Genomic DNA, 26,709 nt, shown 5'->3' with positions numbered 1-26,709 from the left:
TTCAGGAGAGGTACTTGTTGGCTCAGCAACTCTGGTTCCATTATTCCATTACATCATAATCATATACACAACCTGATACCGTTCACCATCGACCATAAATCTTCATTTTTATTAATTAGATCCATGTATCATTATGAATTCATAAAAATCGATTATTACTATTTATTTATTTATTTGTAACTATATGGTTACAGTTTATATAAAATCGGATCCTTGCCACTTTGCAAGCATCCAACGCATTTGAATCATGTTATGCTGCCGTATTTTCGTATAAACCAAAATACCCCCGCCCCGATCCCCACTATTATGGGACCGCATGTCACTCACCCTCAACCATAACCTTATCGGAGTACATGCAAATGTAAGAGGAAAAGCTACAGTTACAAAACTGTACCGAAATACCCCTCGTCAGTTTTGGTTGGACCAGAGAAATCCGAACAACAGCAATCCAAATGCCCGTGAAGATTAGACTAGACTGCAGACTCCGTGGCCGACCAGAGTATATCGTTTGCTCAGTGAGATCAGACTATCAATGAGTGTCCGTGCAGCCACCATTGCAAGCCATCCTCGCCCCTGATCTCCTAAGATCAGCTGGAGATTGGAAACGGGAAGATACGTGCACTGTAATCTCCCAAGATTGCATTCCGAAAGAAGCCATTGCTCCAGTGGCTGTTAAGCTGCTAATGGTCAATGACTTGTAGTATACCTGAATTACACAAGCATAGGCTATCCATTACGCTATCAGCTGGTCAATGGTAACAGAGTTTTTTTTTAATTAAGAAAAGGCAAAAGGAGTGTCTCGGATAATCGGATGAAAATTTCGGATTAACGTCTGCGCGAAGGAAGCATGTTGTGATTCTTGACCTGAAAAGACTAGACCAATAATCACTATAAACATGTAATAGCATCGCGTATGTCGGCTAGGCCTGATTGGTTGTTTTTCTTGAAGCTTCTGAGGTATATGAATGGAGGTGTCGAAGATCTTTCGGAATTACTACGGGATTCATGACAAAGACCTTCCACTTGTGCTGTAAGCGGCCTCCTTTTCCTGGATGGCAACCTGTGATAAATTCCTTAAGGATAACATATAATAGCTAGATCCTGAAATAGCCATGGTGACATCCACATCAGGCGATAAAGCTACCAGATTCTGAAGGGACAGGGCACCATAATGTCCCTTCTGAAATAAGGATCGACACCGTGCGAGACGAATAAAATACAGTTCGTGTGCTGCAGTCACACGCTAGCAGCATCATAGGTATACCGTAGAATGGAGTGTTAACAGGTGAGCGTGAAAACGGAGCTTTGATGGGTTCAACGATAAGTATTTGCTGCTAGCAACTCCCAGTACATGAGAAATCATATGTACAACAACAGGATGGATGCTACAGTGAAACACCAGAAGTTGATAGCTCTGCCCTAAGACCTGCAAGTGCGGTATACCTCACCACGCATCACATCAATTGGTCCATGGTCAAGTGCATAACGATCTGGGCCAAGATACACGCCTGTCTTCTCAAGGAGAGCTAAACCTTCCTCCCTGCCGTACCTTGACGAATAAAGCTTCAGGTATTCGATGTCCTGCGTTAGAACATCAGTAAGGAACAACTGTGAGCAGAGTCAACCGTGAACAAATTGCTCGCTGATGGAGTTTCAGTTTTTGTACTATCCACAGCCGAGAACTGTGGTTCTGGTAACCAAAATTAAACTATAAGACTGAAAGTTTCATTTGGTATATTCAATGAAATTTCCTGCTAAATTCAGTGAAATTGGCGCACTCTAATGGCCTGTTTGGGGGAGCTTAAAATTCTGAGAAGTAGCTGGTTGGTAGCCACCTTTTGAGAATATGGAAAAACTAGGTTTTTCAGCTTCTGTCTTCTAGTTCTTTTTCTGGATTCTACAACTACATATTCTCAGAATCTGTACCAAAAGCTGGACTGTTTGGGGGAGCTTCTGATTCTGGAAGAAGCTGCAGCAGCTAGAAACTCCCCCAAACAGGCCCTAAGCACTGGTTTGTTCAAAAGAAAAGGTCTCATTCATGCAATATTCCAAATGTCATTGGCTTCACAGTTTATAATATGGTGTACTGTGAACAATCAAAGGCAAAGGTGGGATTTAAATGACAGCTTAAGTGATTCAGCCATGAAGCCTCTTTCAGAATAAGTACTTTGCACTTAATTTCAATCTGAATAGTTCTAACTTAGCAAACATATACTAGCATTGTGGACGAATTCATCTTTCATATAGAGGCTGGATTTACTTCCATTACTTTTAAAAAAACATATACTAGCATTTTAACAGAGGCAAAGCATTCCAAAAAACCTCACCTGCATGCCACTGAGAATGCGCTCTAGCCTAGTGGACGCAACCGGTTCATGTGATGAAGAAAACACTTCACCAGGATAGAACAGAACCCCATCGCCAGGAGGAAGACCACGTCGGAAACAAATCTGCAGTCACGCCAAGTAAGACAATCAGATGAGCGTGATGCAAATTGTAGAGGCCGATCTATCAAGTTGAATTTTACTGTAGTATTCAATGTAATACACCTTCATAGACATTGGTATCACATTGTATTAAATGGTTCCCGATGCCACATCATACCTCAGCACTTGGAATCATAGCCTTCTCGTAGCAGTTGGTACCCCAATAAAGGAATCCTGTTCCACCTTCCTTCCACACTCTCCACATCACTGCCCTGTGCTGGGTTCCACGCATCCCAAGATGCCAGTTTGGTTGAGGATCAGAAGGCCCCATACACACATATGTCCACCATTCCTAGATAAGATTGAAATTACTTCAGCTCATCAAGATAGAAAAACAGTAAACTATAAAGGGCTCCATAAGTCCATATGCATGCACAACAGTAAACGGATGGCGCACCAGAGAACAGTACTGTTTACATAGAGAGCCCACTTTTATAAGGCGCGGGTGCTATTCAAGATTCAAACATTTGTAACTTTTTGCCCACACCTGGTCTCATTATATGTAGGTGTATGGAAATGGTAGCACTGGATTTATATTTGATAATATTTCTTGTGATTTTCCCATTTTGGGTAGTTATGACAATATATTTAACGGAAATAATAATCTGAGTTCAATTTTAAAGATAGTGTCAAGTCAAATTGTGCCTTAGAAAAAGACATTAAAGGAGAGAGTAACAGGAAAACAGGCACAACATTTCATAAGATTACCGATTACGAAACCCTATGTGTTCTTATCCAACTAATTTTTTTTTTAATTCTGACTAATACTAATCTTAGACCAAAATACCAACAGATTCAAATCACCATTATTCAGAAAATAAATGCTCTAAGCCATGAGCTCTTCCAAGCACGGCAACATCCACGCTATAACCTAAAGCACAAATCCAATGCAAGTACAGATGTTGTAGAAAGAAAATGAATGTTGTCCATACTATTTAAAAGAACATAATTTGCTCTTACTTCACCAAGATCAGGTCGTAGTTCAGCAACAATATCCTTCACCAAGTCCTCTCTCGTGCCAAGAACCCATTCACTGTATAAAAAGAACACTAGATCAATTGGATATACTACATCTGATTTTGAACAGTGTATGAAAATGATTTTATGCACCAAGCTACCAATACTTCTACTAGCCTCCATGTCGCATATCCAATATCCACACAGTGCCAAACATTTCCAACATGTATCAGAGTTGTGAATTCCATCAAATTGCCAATGTCGTATCATCATAATGTCAGTGCCTTGTGAGAATGGAAAAAATTCTTTCAGACCGGCATTGATAATTGTATCTATCTTGTTTATGTTACAAATTAGGACTAGTTTCTAATATCTGAACCTAGCTCTGAATTTATTTGACAAGATAATGTAAGACGTAGAAAACACGGTAAAAAACTTAAAAGTTTTGAACCTTATGTTTTTTTTTGTTGTAGAATAAAGCATTACAAGTCCATCATTTTAGCATCAGTATTGAGCAGCTATCGGAGTGAGTCCACAAATGGGTACCCCTTGACCCACTAGTTCAACTAAAAATCCTTTTTTTTTTCTTTCTTGCTAGTGAAAAGGTGCAATTTTAGTTAAACTAGTGCAAGTCAATGGGTACCCGTGGATTAGCCCACTCCCATTCCTAGTATAGATCTATGCTGTTGTATCAGTTTTTTTGGAAAAATTATAAGCGTAGCATGCTATGTCAGTGTGAAACATGTGTACATATTGTAAACAGGGATATGGACACCGTATGCCCACACTATTTCAGCTGTTTAGAACAAATAAGAAATACCAGCAGGAGTGCAAACCTTGTGCAAAATATCTGCGTATGTGGACGTAGAACATTTGGAACTTTCACAAAGGCCTCAAATGTAGAAGGAGCCAGTTCAGAACCACTTGGGCCTACATGAGCCATTTGCATTTAAAAATAAGATATATGCTTAAAAGAAACTCAAGACTTGCCAAGTGTGATCAGCTTCTGTAGGTACATAAATGTTATCCTGACTTGAAGAAAAAGTAGGACCAAACAGGGTGATAGAAGATCTTTGCATCGTAAGCAGGTAATCCATATGGTCATTCCATACAGGATATAAAAAACACCATACCTAATGGCTAAACAATAAAGGAAGTTATTTTATGATACACCAATGACCAATCTAAATATATGCTAATTACAAATTCAAGTAGGGAAGGATGTTGTTTAACACGCACCATCACTAAGGGAGATTAGATTGTCTTACTCACCACAGTAATAAGTTGTCAAAATACGCACATCAGATGCATATGAACGCAACTCATTAGAGATGCTGCAGATTACATCATACTGTTCCATATTCAGTGGCTGAGAAAAATAAAAATAACTGTTAGATCATAAGGTAGCTCTTCTTTAATACTGAAATGAACAGTATAAATTGATGTTGGAGCGTGGCCCAAAGAGTACCCACGGGTTGGTCCGTGCCTATCCCTATGTTCTATGGAGCACACATGTAGCTATTTTGGTTATTTCAGGTGTCATGCTTTATTGAGCAGTGCATAAACTGGTTGGTCTCGTCATTACCACGCTCACAATCATGTATCTACAAAATTTTTGCATGTGAAAGATGCAGTTACGGTTATACTTGCCGGTTTCCAATTTTATGTGTGTTTACGATATAAGAATATACTGGACATGGGATGTTCAATGTACTCCGTATCACTTTATTGTTCATGGTATGTTACATCAGGACGCATTATATTACAACAGAAGTTACCCTTATCCGATTAAGAGAATAGATCTAAACATCAGTAAGAATTAACCATATTTTTCTATTCAACAATCAACATAGATGTATAATTAAACCTGATAATCTAAGACTGCTATTATTCATAGGAATAATGTAGGTCCAACTGCATATAGCTATTAGCTACGCAGGCCATAATGGAACCTACAAATTGATATGGCATCATAAAGAACACTACAACTAAGGAGAAACTTGCATTTTGTGTTGTAGAGACGTGTAACTGAGCAATGACACACCTCATCCCACAAATAGAAGTAAGATTTCGACCAATGAGCCTCTGATTTCAAGATTTCAACCTCTCTTCGCAGGGAATTTTTCGCAGCATCAGTGCTGTTGTGAATAAGAAAAATGAGCCAAAAACATATATAGCAAATTGGTATAAAACTTGGCAGAAATTTGAGCAATACCTTGATAGGATAGGTGCATATGGTACAGCATATGCTGCTAGTCTTGGATCAGAGTAATATTCTTTCGCCTTTGGATGGTCAGCTATAATAATAATAAACAAGTGAGAAAAAAATCACACTCCATAGCAGCAGATTGTTTTACCAACAAAGATGGAAGTGTTACCAGGCCAAGGGCATGTGTATGCTAGAATGCGCATGCTATCTCCCCATCTGCAGAAAAATGGACTGATTCTGTATTGGAGGAGCCACCTGAAGTGATGATCGAGTGCATCATACCAACCTTTGGTCCCATGCTCCAAGCAAAACCGATCTTCAATCACAGTTTCAGATATCTGAGTATAGTCAATGATGAACAAATCCATAAAAGTACAGTGAAAATGCAAATTAATGATGACTACAACGCAAGGACAGCATAGACAATTCAGTCACAAATTCCCAACTGTAGGTCTACAAAGTATGTGCTGCACACCAGAAACAAGCATATTGAATCCTTATTATATCTTAAATTATCCAAACATAACAGAATGAAAGAGAATAGTGCCAGGATACGCCAAAAACAGCAGGTAAAGAAGGTGTCAGTGGGAGAGTAAAATCCCAAACAGTGAGGCTCAACTTCAAACGAACTGCCACATTGTTCATAATATCTTCATCCATCATATCTCCTAATCCATTATTCTCTTGGCAGTCCTGGAATGATGGAAGAGCTAACATCCTCCTCAGTGTGGTTGAAGCAGATGTAAGTCTTTGTACCTAAAAGTTGTAGAAAGGAATATTGATATAAAAATGCAACATAGCATGTCCGAGAAAATATAGCATCAGAATAAAATACCATTTCCTCTGATGACGAGTAGTCTCTGGGTTCAGTGATGTCAATGCAATTTCTTAATTCTTTGTAAAGCTGGTACCTTTCAGATTTTGTCAAGGATTCTCCTCTGGACCTGCCACCATAGTTAAAAGATAAATGCCAGTCAAACGCAGATGAACATATGGGTAGAAATAAAAGAAAAATATCACATGGACAGTTGTGACCACCTCCAAGCATCAAAGTGGACACTGGACATGCATTCTGAATATCGATGTTTGTAACTTAAGCTGTCTTGTTTCAGGATGAGTGTATAAGATAAAATGATTGTTTCATAACCCCAACCACTTCTAAATTTTGCAAACTATTTAAAGTTATATAAGAAGATTACACTAGTTTGCTCACACTAGACTCTGAATTTAGCAGCTCAAGACATACAGTAACAGTGTAACATGGAAAGTTCAATGACTTGGGCAAATAAAGGAGTCTCAGATTTCAAGACACAATAGGAAATATAAATATAAAGCCTCTGATTATTACATAGTTTTCATGGGAAACATGCATACAAAACATTGGTTTTAACTCTGTATACAATAGTGCATATTACTTCGAATATATGCCGTGCTTTTACTTTATTATATCAACCAGAGATACAGAAAGCATGCAATATGGACACTGGTGTCAATAATAGAATCTGATGTTTCTTTTTCATGCCCAAATAATACTAAATACTAATCAGATTATACAATCACTTGTGACAGAGGCACTGAACCAACTTAAAGCATGCAAGCAGCATAGTCAAGCTTACTCTGCTTCTGCCCTCACAGCACTAATAAATATTTCACCCTCATATAGACCCGGCTGTTGTCCGCAAGGAACATTTAGTGAGACCCATATTGCACTTGTCTCTCTGTACAAGCAACAGTAAATTAGCTATCACGAAAAAGAGAAAATGTTGCTGTGCATGAATCATAGTTGCCTAAATCACAGAGGCAATACCCTGGAAGCAGGTTTATTTGTGAATTGAGTGGATCAATTGGCACAAGAGCATCTGGTACACCTAACATAGGCACCACACGTCGCAAGGTTACAGATTGACCAACCACTAACCTGGTACAGCACTGTCATAATCATCCAATGTAGAAGTGTACAAATGAAGGTATCTCTCAAAGAATGGATGCAAGATTTAAATAAACAAACCTGTCTCCAGCGGAAGAGCAAAGATCAGTGCACTGAACCTGCACAGATCCCGCAATACCAGAAGTGGCCCATGATACCTTTGGACGTAAAGCAATTTGAAAACTTTCCCTTTCATTTCTTGCTGCCAAAAGGTTAACCTAAAAGAAAGTAACTTTTAAATACTTTTGGAATGAACTGTGGTCGAAAAATATGATAAAATCATGTACACATCAGCCTATAATGAGTAAATGCTGGAAGAGAAAAAAACACTGCATATCTGATGGAACAGAGAAGTGGTATGGCCTTAAAATATTCTGCATATTGAAGTGTCAAAGCAAGAGGGTTCTTGCACTTCTAGCAGTGCTAATAAATGCAAGTATAACTTACATGTTCCAGAGGTCGAGGTGCTTCTTGTTGGCTAACATTTGCTGTGCTCGGCATAGACCAGACATGCAAAAGATCTGCTGAGTGTATCTTTGTAGGATCAATAGCACCATTACCTAAACTCGACGCCTGTAATCCTCCATCTACCCATCCATAACTAGTCCCTCCTCCAGCTACACCTTCCACAGGTGGTACAGAACTGTTCTGCGTCTTATCTGCTGCGGTCAGAGGAAGGAAAAGGATTAAGTCACTGGAACTTAAGCTCCAAAGATTTATCTCTGATGCATGTAAGTCAAAAACTCAAAATCCTAATAAATAAATAAAATATCTCTCTGGAACATAAAAAAATCTGTATATTAATTGTTATCGACCAGCAATTCTAAAGATGTAGAGGGCTTTTCCAAGCCATGTGATGTGATGGATTCACAACAGTCCTGGTTCTTCTAGCCTGACCGATTTCTTATTTTGCAACTGTCTTCCTATTATGCATTTTCTCATACCTAATCCATCATCCCGTGTGTATGTAGATATGACTTCCAGGCAGACGCAATCACTGCAGAAACTACCAGAAAAGTCTCTTCACTTAGCTCAGAACTGAAACTAGAGATGGGCTCAATCAATTCCATCCATGGGTGAGCTTGAGCATCTCCATCCAAGTTGTGGTCACTCTACCGTTTAACAACACAGAACGGCCAGACCAAAAAAAATCTCAGAACCCTATCCGATTGCCAAATGACAGTCTCGGGTTCCACCGATGACCGATTAACCCCCTACAAGCAAATGGCGAGCAGACTGGCCACATTGGCCCCGAGAACCGCACAACGCGAGCTCAACTGGAGCTCCCGGGCACCTATACCCCCACCTGCCCCCCTACACAACCCGAGGGAGAGCAGCGCTCCCGCTCAGCACGGGCTCACTCGGCAGCACGCGCCAGCAGCTCAAGCGGAGAAAATGGGCAGAGGATGATCCGGGCGGGAGGATCCAATTCCACCCCCGGGTTGGGGGGCGATCGGGCCGCTGTTCCGGACGGCAATCCAGTTCGATCGGGCGGGGGGGGAGAGCAGCGAGGCGAGCACGCACCTGCGGCGGCGGAGTTGGGTTGGCCGGATTCCATGGCCACGGCGGCGCGGGAGGGGGAGCGATCGATCGATCGGGGGGAGGGCAGCGACGACGGCGAGGGGAGCAGCGCTGGAGTGGTAGTGGGAGAGGAGAGGAGAGGAGAGGAGAGGATGATGAGGCGGAGGCGAGAGAGAGAGAGAGAGAGAGGGAGAGGCGGTTTCTGTGCGTGGCCCAAGTCCCGAGACCCCCTCACCAGTCACCACCTCGCCTCGCGCGCGGGGGCCGCACCGGTGAAAGGCGAGGCGAAGGCGATCGACTTGGGGACCCCGACCCCGGACCCCGACCCCGACCCGGGCGGCCGGTCGTCGCACGCACGCCGCAGGATCACGGTGATCAACCTGGCGCGCGCGCGCGTGTTGTGCGGCCGTGTGGTCGTTGCCTCGTTGCACCGTGGCATCGTGGCAACGAGGGAAATGTTAATAGGAGAAAAGAAATCGCGGAGGCGCGGACGTGTTCGCCTCTCCAGAAAACTCATTTCGGTTCGAGTGTTTGGTTTGGTTCAGAGTTCTTTGGATTTGACATGCGTGCTGGAGACCTGGAGTATAAACATTGCAAGTACAGTGTGCAGTTAGAAGATCATAGTCGACACGCGGCTGCTGCATCGCACGGACACACGGCTGAACACCTGTTGTGACCTTGTGAACAAACGTAGCCTTACTGCAGTTTGTCAGGAACGTTATCTTGTTCGGCTCAATCAGACCATTTTGTTTAGTGCTTAGTACCTAGGGCACCTTTTTAACGGACCACACAATCTCATGAGTAACGAAAGACATTAGCAAAACGCATAGCAGCCACCCAGACCACACACTCCTACTCTGTAGTGAGTAGTGACACAAAGATATACTATTAGCGAACGACTGCTCCAGGCCAGGAAACGACAAGATACATTCAGTTCTGAAATCTTAGCTACAGCACTAACACAGTTCACTGCAGCCACAGAGCAATGTTTGTCAGGGTAACTCATCTTATGCATACCACTATTCATCTAAAAGAGCAATGAGTACCAATAATGAACCGTAAAACCAACTCAACTGTAAGCAATACGAGTGACCCTCTCTAGCGAGAGATCGTGAGGCCTCCCTTTGTGAGTTCGGCCGGGGGAAAAACGCGATGATCAAGAGCGTACCTCCACCTGTGACCTAACTACTAGATCGCTCGCAAGTCCGTGTGGAAGACAAGGGATTACAAGGGTTCGGGCCGCTGGAAAGCGTAACACCCTTCTCCTGTGCGTGGGATTATGATGAGTTCTTACAAGGGGTCTTGAGCTCTTGGGGAAATCTAGCTGTTCTTCCTCTAGCGCTCAAGCTATTGAGAGTCGTCCCTTTTTCACAGTGAGCGAGATCATCCTTTTATAGTTCAAAGGGATACCACATGCACCGTTTATACCTACCCCTCCACGGGAGGGGGGCCCACATGACCCTGGTCATATCACTATCCTTTGCTTCAACTGGAAGCAATGCGGTCGCCTCGCTTTAGGTGGGGCCCAGCGCCGTCCCCCGCCTGACACGGGGGACATCCCCGTCATTCCTCATTCATTGTATGGAGACTTTGGCGGCTCACCATGCGCGGGGAGCGCTCCTGGCAGTGTACCGATGGGACGGGGCATACCTGCCCCCACTCCACCTGACACAGGACGGAACGTGGGGGCACTGCCACCCATCTAATCGCCTATGACCAGTCACAGACCGGTCAAGCTCGATTGATATGGGTCAATCAGGCAGCGCCGCCCGCCCGCCCACACCGCATTATACGATTGGGGCGCCGCGCATTGAAAACGCTGAGCGGCGCTCCTGCTCCGCCGCTCCCCTCGCCACGTGGTGGCCGAGCGAAGGCCTCGGGGCAGCGCACGCTGAGGGCCTAGGGAGCGTGACATGGCACCCCGAGGCCCCCTGACCACCTCAGCGTTACCTGATCGCCCCTCGAGGGACCGGGGGAAAGCCAGGCCGCGCGGCCACGTGGCCAGATGGGAAGGTGACTTCCCTCTAATGTGCGTACCCCCGGTCCCATATCACCGACAAATACTCTATCCGTTTCAAAATGTTTGACACCGTTGACTTTTTAGCACATGTTTGACCGTTCGTCTTATTAAAAAAATTTGTGAAATATGTAAAACTATATGTGCATATAAAAGTATATTTAACAATAAATCAAATGATATGAAAAGAATAAATAATGACTTAAATTTTTTGAATAAGACGAATGGTCAAACATGTACTAAAAAGTCAACGGTGTCAAATATTTTGAAATAGAGGGAGTATCGTCTAAGACTGCATGGCATTATCTCCTCCTTCACCTGGCACTTCATTGAACATGTACTGGCTCTGATACTCCATCAAGTACTGCGCCGATCTCTTCACGTCCAGGAAGAGCTGGTAGACCCTGCTTATATCCTCCATCTCCACGATCTTACCCATGTGTTTCTGCCAAGCTAATGCAGCCGAAGTGATCAGGTGGATTGCATACCTCAGGGCCGTCTCCACTCCAATCTTTGTGAGCAATACCTTGGCATATGCAGTAGACATTTCCACATCTTCTTCATCGCACCTGATGTCTAGGACCTTCGGGATATCATCCTCGGTGTAAGGCTGTGTCGTGATGATTAGGAGCCGATTAAGGAAGTCAGGTGGTATCCCATGTAGTGATTGGTAGTTTATCCCACGTATGGATGTGATCCCTCGGTTGGTTGCAATGACTAGAATTGGAGTCACGTCATTTTCCAATGCACGGTTTAGGAAGGAGAAGTATTCGATATCTGCATGTGGACTTCATCAACAAAGAGAACACCAGGGACAATCTCAGCCTTCCCTTCCTCCCTCCACTCAGCAACTTTTGTATCAATCTGCTCCCGAGCCTCTGCACGAATTTCACCAGTGTCACCAGTGAAAAGTGCAAGAAAACCCTGTGTCCTGGACAGCAATAACAAAAAACAAAAATGAGTTTGCGCAAACATAGGCTCACTTAAATTTTTTCTATGGTAGTTAGAAAACCACATCTGAAAGCCAATAATCTTCGTCTAGTGACCAAAAAACTACCAAGCCAGTTATAAGTAAGATTTTTTGGTGATTACGAAATGGAATGTTCAAAAAGATTCACCAAAGAATACTATTTAAAACACATCTGATAGTTGTTTGGTTGATAAGATACTTACAGAGACACAGAGAGAGAGAGAGAGAGAGAGAGAGAGCACATCACAATCACGATCAGTTCATGTCAAACTGGTTGAAACATATTCATGTACCATCTTGGAACATGGTTCATTTATGTGCACATAATAATTGCTAAGTTGTACCAAAGTACCAATAGGCTTGACTAATTTTCATCAAATTATACCCTTAGCAACATCGTGCAGGTCCTTTTTTCACAAGAGTTACAAGAGGAGGCTGCTCTCCATCATTATTTTTCTATGGGCCAAAAGAAAAATTAGATCTTCCGTTCAAAAAAAAAATCTCCGTTCAAAAAAAAAAAGGGAAAAATTAGATCCGATTTGGACGGCTGAATTGTATTTCAGCTCCAAGCCCAACAAGATCATATATGCCATCCAGTAGACCATCTTTTCTTAGTATTAGCTAACTGAGTAGATGTGGCAGTTAGTAGGGACAAACTGATCCAGCTAGGGCTGTCCAAATCCAGTTTAGCCATTTTTTGTCAACCTGCCTTTGACATGTCTGCAGGTGAATGAATGAGATGGCTAGGTGTGATGCAGTTGCTGGAACACTATGGTTAGCTATGATTTGGCCAGTTTTGCTGATGCAGGAATGCTCACCCCTTTTGATCTAGTTCTAGCGCCATTCAATAGGATCTGGGTGGGGCTGAGAATGGGTCAGGGGTTGTACAGTACAACGCAGGGACTGGCAGCTAGGCAAGATTAACCAATTTCAAATTTATTATTTGATTCTCATCACTGCATATACACGTGACACATAAATTATTTTCCATTCAGGCTCGGAAGCAAAATACAAGATTACAAGACAGTTCTTAATTTGGATTTTTGAGCGACAAGTTGACAAGTGATCCTTTATTCCTTTGTTCAGATAGTAAGTTCTAGCAAACGTTAGAACAGATTTTTCAAGACTGACAACAAAAAAACTTTGGTGGCTAAGCTACCACAATGGTAATTAGCAATTAAACATACAAGCAAGCACACAGCACATATGTCCAGGGTAGCTGAAAGTCAATGTGAAATACCAGGGCTGATAGAATTTGAAATACTTGAGTTGATTGTTTCAGTTGTATCTATTTTTCAGTTGAGTAATATGTGACACCAAAGCTCACAGAGTTTCACCCTTTAATCTCTAGTCCTCTACTATGTCAAAACTCAAAATGGTTCAATACTTCCTTGTCAGGTATGAAATATTGCTTTATTTTATGAGATATCTACTCTAGTTATGGAGGATTTTTTGGAAAGGGAATGTGAATTTACCGGCTATTGATGACATCAATTTCATGTAAGGTTGACACAATGCACGACCTCCTCGCGCTTCTGGAGCTCGCCCTCAGGGCACTTGACGGACTTGGTCTGAGGACAAACAGCATCGTAATCCCGGCATCCCGCGACCTCCCAATTGAGCGGCCAAGCTTGGTCACCTTTCCGAAGGCCTTGTCAAGAGCAACCACATCCATCCCAGCTCTGCAACTTCTCTTTCCCCAGGGCCTCAATCATCTTGCCGCCGAGCTCGTCCACGGTCTCCATGTCCGTCGTCTTCAGCGTGAGCCGCCCAATCTTCCCAGCCGCGGCAACACAGGAAGGCGCGGAGCTGCCGCCGGAGACTGGGCGGTCGATTGAGATTTCAACGACCTCGCCCTCGATTATCTCCGCCTCCGCCTTGATGCGGACGCCGATGGAGCGGTGGAAGGCCTGGGTGAGCGCCTCCTCGGTCTTGGAGAGGTCGAGGGAGAAGAGCTCGGACGCGGCGACGGAGGCGAAGGGCGTCTCGGCGCCGAGGGACTCGGCGATGCCCATGGCGAGTGCGGTCTTCCCGGTGCCGGGCTGCCCGGCGAGGAGCACGGCGCGGCCGGCGATCTTCCCTGTCAGCCAGCTGGATGGATATATGAAGACGAAGACGAAAGGGGAAACACGGAGAGGTGTTGCATACTTGCACTTGTGACATATAATGGGCTGTTACTAGTTGGGCCAGATGCAATTCCAATCCTTTTTTAGGCCTGTTTGGAACCAGAGTTTTTTTTTTTTGTTTTGAAAAGTGATTCTTAGAGGTCCTTCTTAGAGTCGGAGGTCTGCAATACTTTGGTATTTTGGGCTTGTTTGTGTTGATGCCTAAACTAGCCGTTCCAAAGAATTGGCAATGCCAATAAATTTGGATGGCATTTAAATTTGTTTGCTATAAAAAAGGGCAATTTTGACAAGAAAATCAAGCAATAATTTAGGCACTTCTAAAAATTTGGCATCAAACAAAACCACTGCCGAAAAAGATGGTAGGGTTTAAAATGGCCATGAACCAAATAGACACTAGCTTTAGAGGAATGGAATTATTGTATTTGGATTCCTTTGTAAAGGAAGCAATTCCTCATTTTCATATGAAAATGAACATCTGGTTTGACAGGGAATTCTTTTATGAGTGGGGACAAAGTAAATTATTTTCCTCTGATTTTTTTAATCGACATTCGATTAGCGTCGATACGCAGCATGTGCGTACACGGGTAACTATATCAAATGCAATTAGTGGAGAATGCATCTATTTAAGCATGTATATATAGGTGTGTTCGGCACCACATGTTCCCAACTCTTCGACCTCGTGTTCCGCGCACACGTTTTTCAAACTGATAAGCGGTGTGTTTTTTGCAAAAAAGTTTCTATACGAAAGTTGTTTAAAAAATCATATTGATCCATATTTTTTAAAAAATTAGCTAATACTTAATTAATCACGTGCTAATGGACCGCATCATTTTCCAAGAGAGGATTGACGATGTTGGTACATTGCATTAAGCACATTTACAATGGCGCCACGATCAGTAGGTAAGACAGGAATATTCACTGCGAAAAGGAAAAGCAACTGGTACTACTAATTGTTACTAGCAAGGTTTCGGTTTAAATGGTTCAGACTTTCAGTACATCCTATACATGGTTAGACCGCCATAGTTGTTGGGATCATTAGTTGGTTAGGTTACTGTCTTATTGATCACTAATTAGTTGAAAATCAAACTTCTCGGCGTCGTGTTCATGGAGGAAACCCAGCTTGATCGGTGAGTACTGTACGACCTTGGTGCATGCAATTTAACTAGTACTATATCATCTTCTTTTGGTCAGTACAAATTGTACCAACCGTTGTCATCAGTACGCACCTCTGCTTCTAATCAATATCTGTCCATCACATGCACTGTTACAATTTTTTTTCCTCTCATTGTCACCATATATATTACTACAAATCATTAACTAGCCAAAGAGTAAGCATATACCAATATGAAACAACCATTTCCTTCGGTTTCCATGAAGTTGAACCATAAATATATTTCCTCTTGCAACCATTTCCTTTGTGATCACATACCAGATTCCAAACGATTGTAATTTACAAATCAATCACCAAGGAAAAAGGCTCGCAGTCGCAGGCTCGCAGCCCTTCATGATAAGCGGAGTTGTGTTTGCAAGCTGGCCGGTGTTCGGGCCAAGCTGCGCAATGCGTGCCAGCCTTTGTACCCCTTTCCTCCCAAAATCTTGCCAAACTCAACCGGCGTCTCTTCGCCGTGCACCAATACACCATGCGCCGACGCGACACATCGTTGCCACGGTGTGACCACTGACCAGGGCCGGCCGGGTCGGCGCCCGGGCGTGCATGCCCTTCCAAGATTTGGAACGTGAACGATACGAGACAAAAATCCGCTTGTCCGCTCCGCGCGAGAACCCCGCCACCCACCATGTCCCACGCCACGCGCGCGCAACACACACGCTGCTTCCGCCAGCGGCGGGGGGCGCCTCCCCCCCCCCCCCCCCCCCCCCCGGTGCCCCCCATGGCCCCATCACACCATCACCGTACGTCATCCACGTCCCCTCCGGCGTCCGTCGGTGCCTCCGTGCCGTGGATTGGAGTATGTATACTAGTACTGCCTACGGCGAGGACCGCATCACCACGGCATCGTTAATCACGGCGACATCACGGGTGAGACCTCAGAGCACCCGTAATGTTAGAGTAAGATGTTATCTATAAAATATATATATCTCAGCAGTAAACTATATTAATATTAATAGTAAACCACTTTAATGGCATGTCTACATGGGTATTTATAGCTCTCTAATTCATTGCCTCTTTTTTCTCTATAGACTATCTCCAGGTCAGTAGATAGCTTTGCTCTCCCTCTTCATTTAATCTCTTCCAAGTAGGAAAACTAGCATGGTGGCCCGCGCAGATTGCGCGGCTAGCATCATTATATTTTCTCTCATATAATAGCATATAGTATGTTTTCTCATTATATTATTCAAATATATTAAAATGACAATATAATTTTAAATTTTGCAATAACTTTACAAAACTATTAAGGTGTAATATTCATATTGTATTTTATATACGTGTTAGTTATTAATTATTTTTAATATCAAATTTTAGTTATTTGTAAATTATATATATTCCTATATGGACTCTAGACTCTTTTTTAATATATTTTTTTCTTTAATTCCGAATTTTCTGTAAATTGTATTTCTAAGACTCTATGCTTTTCTTCCAATATTATTTATTTTTATTTTTAAATTTTTATTATTTCTAATTGTATTTCTATGTGGACTCTAAACTAATTTTGAATTTTGAATTTCAGTTACTTCTAAATTTCTTCCCATGTTTTTCTTAATTTCGAATTTTAGTTATTTGTAAATTATATTTTTATACGGACTCTAAACTCTACTTTTAATTTTATTATGTTTATTCCAAATTTTAGTTAGTTTTAAATTCCTATTTGGACTCCATACCCTACTTCTAATATTCCTTATTTTTTAATTCCGAATTTCTATTTTTTTCGTAATTGTATTTCTATATGGACTCTATACTCTACTTCTAATATTCCTTATTTTTAATTCCAAATTTCTATTATTTTATAATTGTATTTCTATATGGACTCTACACTCTACTTCTAATATTCCTTATTTTTAATTCCGAATTTTAGTTATTTCCTAATTTTATTTGTATATGGACTCTATACTCTACTTCTAATATTCCTTATTTTTAATTCTGAATTTCAGTTATTTCCTAATTGTATTTCTATACGGACTCTATACTCTACTTCTAATATTCTTTTTTTTAATTCCAAATTTCAGTTATTTCCTAATTGTATTTCTATATGGACCCTAGTCTCCTCTTCTAATATTCCTTATTTTTTAATTCCGAATTTCAACTATTTCTAATTTGTATTTCTATATGGACTCTGTTTTTCTTTTTCTCCGATTAATGTGAGAATTTCTAGACCATGAGAGCGAACGTGGAGGCTTCTTTTTCTATTTCTTTAATAATATAATAGATAAATATACTGACATATATCTCTTGTAGAGAGCCTATAGATAACCATTGCGGGTGCCCTTAGTAGCACTTGTCACTACCGATAGGTCGTAACCAAGCAAGCTACCGATGGCTAAGATTTTAGGTTTATTTTCTGCTCGTGATTGGGACATTGTACATACCGATATCTGAAAGTGACGGGTTGTGCATGGTTGGGACTTTGGGAGGGACCTTCTCCTCCTCTTCTTCTTCCTCATGTTTTTTAATATTTGGGCCATTGACTCTTTCCACATGGATCACCAACCACCGAGCGTGTAACAATGAATAAACTGATACCTACCACCGGGATATTCCGTTGCCGACGTTGATTATGTAAATTTGGTGAAGAAAAAACCCTGTTGTGCTGGACATGCGGCTATATATCGGAAAGCACTCCCTCTGTCCTAAATTCGGATAATCCTTTGTCTAGATTCGTTGTATTAGAAAATATCATATTTTTTTCTAAATTTAGTTTTTTTTGAAACGGAGGGAGTAGTCTTGTGGGCAAAGATCCCTGTAGATGCAATCTTTTCTCTGAAATTTTACTGATTGGAATCAACTCTTAAAAATAAACTAGTGGGAGTATAAATAATCGGCGGTAGGCACTTTTGTTAAGGCAAGACATGCACTCGACATGTATCCCTTAATCTACCGTCATTTCAGTTCTGTATGCGTGCAACATGCATGTGAGCTTTTGCTTGATTAAGGAATGTGCTTGCCAAGTCAAATGAACTGGCCACTACTTCACGCTGATTAAGCTAAAATCTGGTCAAAAGGCTCACGGAAATGGGACTCGATCCGAACGAACTCCAAAGACTTTGCTTTCGCAGGTTCTGTAACTCTTGCTCCCGTGTACACGGTCACCGGCCTAACAATTGGTGAAGTGTAACGTGCCAGAACTCTCTTGCCGTGAGAGTAATGGTGGGCCACCACCGTGTCTACAATTCAATCATGTTGGCCATGCATGTACCTGTCAGCTGGCCCTGTTGCTTGACAGAGTGACAAGTGCTCCCAAACGCAGATAATTCCAGTACTTTAATTTGATCTCGAAAGCCATGTTTGAATTGTCGCTCCAATCAGTCCATTTGTCTGATTGGTTTAGATCGGATGACGAGATCCTTTCACAGATTAGCACGCATCATATGCCATCGAAATGGACACCCAACATCCAAGTTCAGAGCCCAATTTGCACACTTTGGCCTGGTTTAGTTTTTAATTTTTTCTTTAAACTTTAAACTTTTGCAATACATCAAAACTTTTCTACACGCATAAATTTCTAACTTTTCCGTCAAATCGATACAATTTCAATTAAACTTATAATTTTAGCATGAACTTAACACACCCTTGTTAAACTGAGGAAGCCGTCGAGCAGGGCACCGGATCTCGAGGGGAGTAGGGCTCACTATGAGCAAATGCTAAAGTAACGGACCGTCTAATATATGAGTATCATATGTGATGCCCCCTTGACAAGAAAAGACTCGAGTTCTTTCTAGCCTTGCTTGCCATGGCAGGAAAGGTTATTCAGTGGCGTAGTCCTAAGCTTCCTGCGGACTAGTATGTGCTACACAATAACACTAAGTGTATTATATCACACAAAGCGCACGCTGAATGGCACATGTACAAGTCATGCATGACCATGACGATGAACGGATTTGTCTAATCGTAATTACTGCTTGGTTGCTGGTGAAATTCAGTCAAATATTTGCTGAAAATTTTAATTTAGTTCAGTTTTTAACTTAGATCGGTTTACCAAGTGGTTTCTCGATACATACTGCTAAATCCCCGACCCCTAGCGGTATAACTTTCAACCAAATTTTGATTGATTTTACTGTTTCAATTTAAATTCTTGAAAACCATCTAAATTTTTACTCAGAGTCTACTTTTGTCCCAATCGAAACTTCAAAATTTCATGGTGTTCGATCGGTTTTTTCCGAAAACGTAGACCCAAAGGCATCTGTCAACTTGTGTCAGATGAAGGTGGAACCCATAACGGTTTTGCTATTTCACTTGTGACATGTTTTTGGACTCTTGTATTTTGATTTTTTGTCCATAGGATCTTACATTAAGATTCGTGTTTGTATAGATCCAACTTGTAGTTACACTCTTACAAAACACTTATACTTGGTTATAGAGCATTTATACTCAGTTACAATGCACCAAAATTAGATTTCACAGCTGCATTTGTTTCCAGATTTACGATTTTGACATATTTATCCTCTTCTTCTATTTAAAGCACTCCATCCATTAAAAAAAAAAAAGCTAACCTCACAACTAGTATAACGAATCTGGACACACATCCTAATACAATGAATCTAAAACCTAGATACACTTTATATACAGATTCGTTGACACATCTTAGTAAGAGGTTGTTTTTTTTTTGACAGAAGGAGCAGACTGTATCCATTAGTTGAAAATTTTAACTCCCAACCTATCCAAAAATCAATAGGTAGGTGATGTTCATTTATCCTGAAGATAAAGATGAAGATTAAGTTTTTTTTGCAAAACGAGATGGTATTAATATATGATTGATTAAGTTTTAAATATTACAAATTTGAAAAATAAATTAATATGATATTTTTTGAGCAACTTTTATATAGAAAGTTTTTACACGAAACACACCGTTTAGCAGTTTAAAAAATGTGACATGAAAATCTTAATATTCATCCAATTTTTATTGGAGAAAAGAACAGGACCGTAGTCACGCACAAACAGTCTGCAGCTGCATTGCACCGCGTGGCTGATAAGACGAAGAGAGGAGAGCCTTGGGCCCCTTTCACCTCTTTAACCCCAGGGGCGCTTTGAATTGAACTGGCCACGGGGCGAGAACTCGGCGAAATCCATCCACAATCCCGCACGGCAAAACGCGCAAAAAGAGGGGAAACTGCAAGGAAAAAGGGGCCAGCATGCGCGCACGCACAGCACCCGGCCGCGCCCAGATCCCGCTCTGTCGCCGTCGCCGCTGGCTGCCACCCTTCCCCCTCCCCTCCTCCCCTCCCCCGCGCGTCGTCTTTCTCCTCTAATCTCTCCTTCTCTTAACCCGCCTCCCCTCCCGTTCTCCCCGCAGATCGCAGTTTTTTCACCGTCCTCCGCCCGTGCAGTTGACGCTTCCGCCTCCCACACTGCGTCTGCGTGCGCACACAGCACCAATTCGAAACCCCTCCCCGCACTCCCTCCCCCTCCCTTCCTTGCCTTGCCTAGGCGGCAACGCCTCCCGTCCTTTATAACCCTGCGGCTCCTCCCGCGTGAGGCACCGAGGCCCGGGTGGTAGACCGCGGGACCCGAGCCGAGCCGTGCCCTGCCCTGCCCTGCCCTTCCTCCGCCCAGGGTCGCAGCCAGGTCGTCGTCGTCGTCGGAGGGGGAAGAGAGCCGCGGCGGCGTCAGGAGGAGGAGGAGGAGGAGGGGCGAGATGGAGGCGGAGAAGAAGCCGCCGGCGGTGTCCGACGTCGGGGCGTGGGCGATGAACGTCGTCAGCTCCGTCGGCATCATCATGGCAAACAAGCAGCTCATGTCCTCCTCCGGCTACGCCTTCTCCTTCGGTACCCTTCGCGCCTTCGCGCGCTCCTCCTCCTCCCCTTTCCCCTCTCCGCAGATCTGGATCCGCAGGTTCGGGTTTGTTCCTGGTGACGCCGCCGCGGGATCTGATTTTTTCTTCTTTTTTTCGTTTCCTCCTTTGGTCGAATGCAGCCACGACGCTGACCGGATTCCACTTCACGGTCACGGCGCTCGTCGGATGGATCTCCAACGCCACCGGCTACTCCGTATCCAAGCACGTCCCGCTCTGGGAGCTCGTCTGGTTCTCCCTCGTCGCCAACACGTCCATCACCGGGATGAACCTTAGTCTCATGCTCAACTCCGTCGGTTTCTATCAGGTATTGTATATTTACTAGGTTGCCCATTTGCCTGGAATGTTTGTATATGCCGTCTTGTGCTCTTGTGTGGCTGAAGGTGCGAAACCTCTGCAAACCTGTAGATCTCGAAATTGAGCATGATCCCGGTGGTTTGCTTGATGGAATGGGTGCTCAACAGCAAGCACTACACCACCAAGGTTATATCGGCCGTGGTCGTCGTGGCGGCGGGTGTTGGGATTTGCACGGTCACGGATGTGGAGGTCAATGCCAAGGGATTCATCTGCGCTTGCGTGGCTGTCTTCTGCACGTCGCTTCAACAGATTGTGAGTTTTTCTCCCCCCTTAATCCTGATACTGGACCTGTGCTGTTATGCATTTCAAATTCCCCTTCAGGATGTTAAAAATACTAGTTATGGATACTGTAATTGCCAACTACTCAAGCGTTTTTTTGTTAACACTATAGGCTTGATACTCTTTTGAAACTGAATCATGTTGCTGAGGATGAAAAAAATCAGTTTTTTTTTATTGAACAATGGTGTAGCAATGTTTTTGTGGTGGCACTTGTTTTTCAATCTTCTGTTAATTTACTTAGGACATTCTGATGTAACACTATTCTGAATTGCGATAGCATTCAAACTAAAGTGTGGATGCTAGAACCTTGCCAATGAGTCCTCAGAATACAGAAAACTCAGAAACAGCCAATCTGAACTGTAGAATAGTAATGCTGGCCATAGAATTGTACATGGAATGTTTATTTTCGCATCATAAGCTGTAGATTTGCAATTCTCACGAGTCGTGATAGACTATTTTTATGTACCCCTTCAGCCTTGATACTTTACATTGTGGAATTTACATGCTAGCTGTGAATCACTTTGAAGATTTATGACCAAGCTGAAGCAACTTTTGGACTATTTACCAGTTTCTAAAACTTGGATCAGGCTGTGGTCCAACTAGGGCAACCGGGGACGGCTCCTTTTAGGATACCACTAGAGATATTTTTTGGGGGTGAAATGGACTATAAATTATTTTATTAGATTGTCCAGCTCAGGATTTGACTTAGAATACGACCTGCAAGCTGCAATATCCATCATGGGAACATGTCAATAGGCAAAAACCAAGCTGGGCAATCACCCCTCTATTGCTAGGATGGGACTATGGGAACTAAAGCCTATATAAGTGTTGAACAGGATCATATAACTATGAGTTGAGATTGGATTCAACATAACTCAAGTGATAATAACTACTATATTATTGAACCGTAGACAGACAGTTTGAAGTGGCAGTCGGACCTGTGAACTGGACTGCAAGTGGTTCACCGGCCAGCTTTTAAAAACTATGCCTATGATGTTTATATTCCTGTAATCTTATTGCATTGGACAGTGATAAATATTTATGGCTCTTCGTACGGTAATAATTTTGATACATAAGTTGGTTTTTGAAATTTGTGGAAGATGATTACTTAAATCTGAATGCTGATGGATCCTTCTTTGTAAATTGTGTTCTTTGGCAATGTCTACGCAGTTTGATAAATTATATCATGTGCTGAGTTCTGACAATGCGTTACTTGTCCTTGTCCCAGACAATTGGCTCCTTTCAGAAGAAGTACAACATAGGGTCATTTGAACTTCTCAGCAAAACTGCACCAATACAGGCTGTGTCTCTTATTATACTTGGTCCCTTTGCTGACTATTACCTCAATGGGCGATGGTTATTAAACTACAACTTCTCAACTGGGGCAACTGTAAGTTCTCTCGCATGTGCATGTCACAATTTTCTATTCATGACAGCACTCTTTCCAAATGAATGATACCTTTGCCATGTTATTGTATCTTCTACTCTAGATTTGTGCTAGTACTATTGAGTATTTTATTGGAATGTTTCATCAATGATTTCTCCCATTCTTCATGTTGAGTGGACATCCCCGCATCAGTACACCACTAGTAAATTGTCAACTTTGTTTCCCATTGAAATATTATTTGTTTTGCCTAATGTTCATCCCAAGAAAATTGTTGAACGATTAGTTTCTATTCTATGACTACAGCACGGTGAAACTGGAATTTACTGCTAACCAAACAGAACAGTTCCTATCATGCAGTTTTCGTGCTGTGGTCTGTTTTAATCATTATGCACTTCTCCTTGTTGCTTTAATACTCCTACTGGGAATTCTTAAAACATGTTCTAACAACTTGCTATGTTAATAACTCTGCAGTTCTTCATATTGCTTTCTTGCTCCTTGGCTGTCTTCTGCAACATGAGCCAGTACCTCTGCATCGGCCGGTTCTCTGCAACTTCGTTCCAGGTCCTGGGCCACATGAAGACCGTGTGCGTGCTGATTCTTGGCTGGATCCTGTTCGACTCGGCCCTCACCGTGAAGAACATCCTCGGGATGCTGCTCGCCGTGATGGGCATGGTGGTCTACAGCTGGGCCGTGGAGACCGAGAAGAAGGCCTCCGCCCCAATCCCCCGGAACAAGAGCGACATGCTGGACGACTCCGAGGACGTTCCCCTCAAGGCCAGGGTGAGCGGCCTCCCCTCGTCCGACCTCGAGGAAGGCGAGATGAAGAGCTAGCTAATGACATATTATTTATTCATTCTTCTTGTTCCTTTCTTTTTTGTACGTGTTCAAATCCATATATTGCCCCCATTCTGGGGGAAGTTCTTGAAGCTATCGGCACTTGTGTTAATTTTGCCTCCTCCCTTGTTCCTGGGGTTCATAGATGATGATGATGCTGATGAACCCCAGCCGGTCTCGACGTAGATGACCATTTTAGAAGCCATGTTCTTGATGGCGTGTTGTTATTATAGATGACAAGACTTATAATGGAATACAGGTGTTTATCCGTTGTAGGATGATTCAGTTGAAGCTGTCGATATTTTTTTTCTTCTTTTTTGCTTGAGGTTTGGCTACCTGTCTGCTTGTGCTGCCATGGTGGTGGTATCTTTCGCCATGAGTGCTATGCGCATCGGCATCGTGCATTTTGTCGGGGTTGCCTGCCTCACATGGGAGATGGTGGGATTGGACAGTGGCACGTGGCGAAGGCCGGCAACGAGGATGTCGACGGCGGCCGGCTGCCGGCCCAGCGAGGAAAAGCCACGGCCAATGACGGGAATACTACCTTCTTGTCTTTCTCTGCATGTGACGTGTGAATAGTTTTGAACTTTAGATGTTTTTATTATACTCTCGGTTTTGGTAGTTCTTTGTCCAATCAACTTTGTAGATATAATTGGAGAATATTCGTAATTTGATGGGTAATGGGTTCTGTGGAGTTCGATTCAGTTGGCTTCTTGTAAAGTATAATCCGCCTTTGGGAGTTTGGGCGTGACAAGTGGCGTAATCATCAACCTTAAAACGTGTAAATGAGTCATGTGTCATGCTATACATAGGGTTCAACCTCTATGAGGGTAGGATAAATTTCAAGTCGAGTTGCCTAATTTTCCAGTCAGGGTACTGGGTAACCCCACCTTCATAAACACCATGATAAAAAGGAGTACTAATTACAAGAATGCACAATCACACACCAGTCCATGCACGCTTTGCACCGGACGATATCACCACATACATGTTCCCCTCTTTTGTTTGCCATCAACTTTGTCCAAACTGCCACCATATGCATTGGAAAATCCCTTGCCTATCCGGTTAGTCTTGTAGACTCCAATCACCTGGCTGTCTTGACACGGAACTCGGATCAAGCTGCTGATTCCGAACATAATTAACTTATTTTAGCGAAAAGTACAAAAAATTAATTATGTTTCACAATACAATTGAAATATATATACACTCTTCGTAAAAAAAAAAACCTAGAAGTAAATGTGATATGTCCGGATTCATTGTATTAGGATATGTCATATACAGCTGTAGGTTTGTATTTTTTTTTTTACGGAGAGAGTATGTTTGATTGAAAATAATGTTAATCATCATCCTATTGAAAATAACAAAATGGAAAGAACTTCTCCAATTTGTTTATTTCTAAAGGAAGACCCCCTTTTTGTCAGCTTCCTTCCTTACCCTTGAATGTTCTCATCAACTGCTCCTACAGTTCTACTGCTATTATACTGCTACCAGTACATTCTTGACAGTCTTTCCACCCTTTTGCCTGCATGTGTTTTGAAATTCTTCATTTCTTCCCGGGCCCGTGGTCTGTGAAGTCAAATTGGATCGTTTAGTTCATCTGTTTTACTTATCATTCACCTGATCTCCTAAACACTAGTTGGTCCACGCATGTATCCCTTTAACTTGCACAGTCGCGGCACATGATCTACCCACTGGGACTTCCAAATGCACACACATACATGTGCTTTGAAAACGAATAGGCGAATAACTAACTCTCCACGACCACGTCTACCAGTACGTACTACTTGATGTTTTTTTTTGCTTTATTTATTTTTCCTCGTGTGTGATAGGATATTGAGCAATCTCATCGTCGGTACTTTGCAGAAATAACAAGGCAATATATATACACGCCGTGTCGTACCCAATTGCTGCCGAATAAAATCGTTGGCAATATCATAAATCGATAGTACTCGAAAATGTGTGATGTGTGGTTGGTGGCTTGGTGCTACCGTGCTAGGATGATGCCAAGAAGTACGGTTTTCTTTTTTTGGAAATCTATTGTTCTATCTGACAAATCGGATTAAATCAAGATAAATTATTTTTCCGACAATTATCACATCCCACGAAATTTCAACTATTACTATTTTACAAATAACATTACAAAGTGTAGCACCCTTACATTGTTTCTTCGGTATAAGAAGTTTTGGCCCTCGATATTTTTTTTTTGTCTTTCTCTTAGCTCTAATTAAAAAATATATATTTTTTGTCTTTAGTGGTTTGGGGTTTTGTGCTATTGGGCCGCACCATTAACTTTTTTTTTACATATAACATCAATGATACTCCAAATCATTTGAAATTCTTTTTATAAAGGTTTTGTGCCACGCCATTAAGCTTTTTTTACATACATATAGTCAATGTTAGCTTATCTGAAATTCTTTTGAAGTGTATCAAATTATACCATCATTTGCACCAAGTAGGTATAATGCGACATCAACAAAAAGCACCATTAAAACCATCCATCATCCATGCGTCAAACATGGTTTGATGGTTTAAGTATCTCACGGGTATTCAAAAGTTTCTTAAACAATGTTACCATACACTATGCAAAATTGCAAATGAAACCAAACTATATAGAATTCAACCATCTAAATTAAGCTGGCCACTCGTATACTCCCTTCGTCATAAAACAAACCAATAG

The 26,709-nt window shown here is 42.3% G+C and overlaps 2 protein-coding genes and 1 pseudogene across 5 annotated transcripts; 1 reads left to right on the top strand and 2 right to left on the bottom strand.

Moving 5' to 3' along the window:
• Positions 1-1,278: 1,278 nt before the first annotated feature.
• On the bottom strand, positions 1,279-9,313 carry LOC127779663 (uncharacterized). Of its 4 annotated transcripts, none has more exons than XM_052306516.1 (16): positions 9,104-9,313; positions 8,027-8,241; positions 7,661-7,797; positions 7,460-7,570; positions 7,269-7,370; positions 6,488-6,596; positions 6,208-6,408; positions 5,822-5,990; positions 5,659-5,740; positions 5,488-5,581; positions 4,716-4,812; positions 4,280-4,373; positions 3,447-3,519; positions 2,605-2,778; positions 2,328-2,450; positions 1,279-1,581 (listed from the first exon to the last, which is right to left on the bottom strand). In XM_052306516.1, the coding sequence occupies exons 1-16, from the start codon at positions 9,135-9,137 to the stop codon at positions 1,420-1,422; spliced, it is 1,977 nt and encodes a 658-aa protein (XP_052162476.1). In that variant the 5' UTR covers positions 9,138-9,313; the 3' UTR covers positions 1,279-1,419. The 4 variants fall into 4 exon arrangements, with proteins under 4 accessions (XP_052162476.1, XP_052162477.1, XP_052162478.1 ...); XM_052306517.1 differs by having other exon boundaries at positions 8,027-8,238; XM_052306518.1 differs by having other exon boundaries at positions 7,460-7,520; positions 9,104-9,312.
• A 695-nt stretch (positions 9,314-10,008) lies between these two features.
• LOC127780300 (uncharacterized) lies at positions 10,009-15,929 on the bottom strand (annotated as a pseudogene).
• A 4,689-nt stretch (positions 15,930-20,618) lies between these two features.
• Positions 20,619-24,323, top strand: LOC127779758 (UDP-rhamnose/UDP-galactose transporter 2-like). The gene is made up of 5 exons (XM_052306653.1): positions 20,619-21,149; positions 21,298-21,482; positions 21,584-21,784; positions 23,040-23,201; positions 23,670-24,323. Exons 1-5 carry the CDS (start codon positions 21,020-21,022, stop codon positions 24,027-24,029), a joined length of 1,038 nt encoding a protein of 345 aa, XP_052162613.1. The 5' UTR covers positions 20,619-21,019; the 3' UTR covers positions 24,030-24,323.
• The last annotated feature ends 2,386 nt before the right edge of the window (positions 24,324-26,709 follow it).

This window comes from Oryza glaberrima, chromosome 7 (assembly GCF_000147395.1).
Source record: "Oryza glaberrima chromosome 7, OglaRS2, whole genome shotgun sequence".
Lineage (NCBI taxonomy): Eukaryota > Viridiplantae > Streptophyta > Magnoliopsida > Poales > Poaceae > Oryza > Oryza glaberrima.
The sequence above is the reverse complement of the archived record's forward strand: the minus strand, read 5'-3'. Positions and strand labels throughout refer to the sequence as shown.

What these genes read in the sequence shown, in the direction of transcription:
- LOC127779758 (XM_052306653.1), top strand. Translation starts at nt 21,020, where the DNA reads ATGGAGGCGGAGAAGAAGCCGCCGGCGGTGTCCGACGTCGGGGCGTGG. An exon ending in CGGCTACGCCTTCTCCTTCG is followed by an intron (nt 21,150 to 21,297) that starts GTACCCTTCGCG and finishes GGTCGAATGCAG; the next exon opens with CCACGACGCTGACCGGATTC. An exon ending in ACTCCGTCGGTTTCTATCAG is followed by an intron (nt 21,483 to 21,583) that starts GTATTGTATATT and finishes GCAAACCTGTAG; the next exon opens with ATCTCGAAATTGAGCATGAT.
- LOC127779663 (XM_052306516.1), bottom strand. Translation starts at nt 9,137, where the DNA reads ATGGAATCCGGCCAACCCAACTCCGCCGCCGCAG. An exon ending in ACCCAACTCCGCCGCCGCAG is followed by an intron (nt 8,242 to 9,103) that starts GTGCGTGCTCGC and finishes CTCTGACCGCAG; the next exon opens with CAGATAAGACGCAGAACAGT. An exon ending in ATACACATGCCCTTGGCCTG is followed by an intron (nt 5,741 to 5,821) that starts GTAACACTTCCA and finishes TTATTATTATAG; the next exon opens with CTGACCATCCAAAGGCGAAA.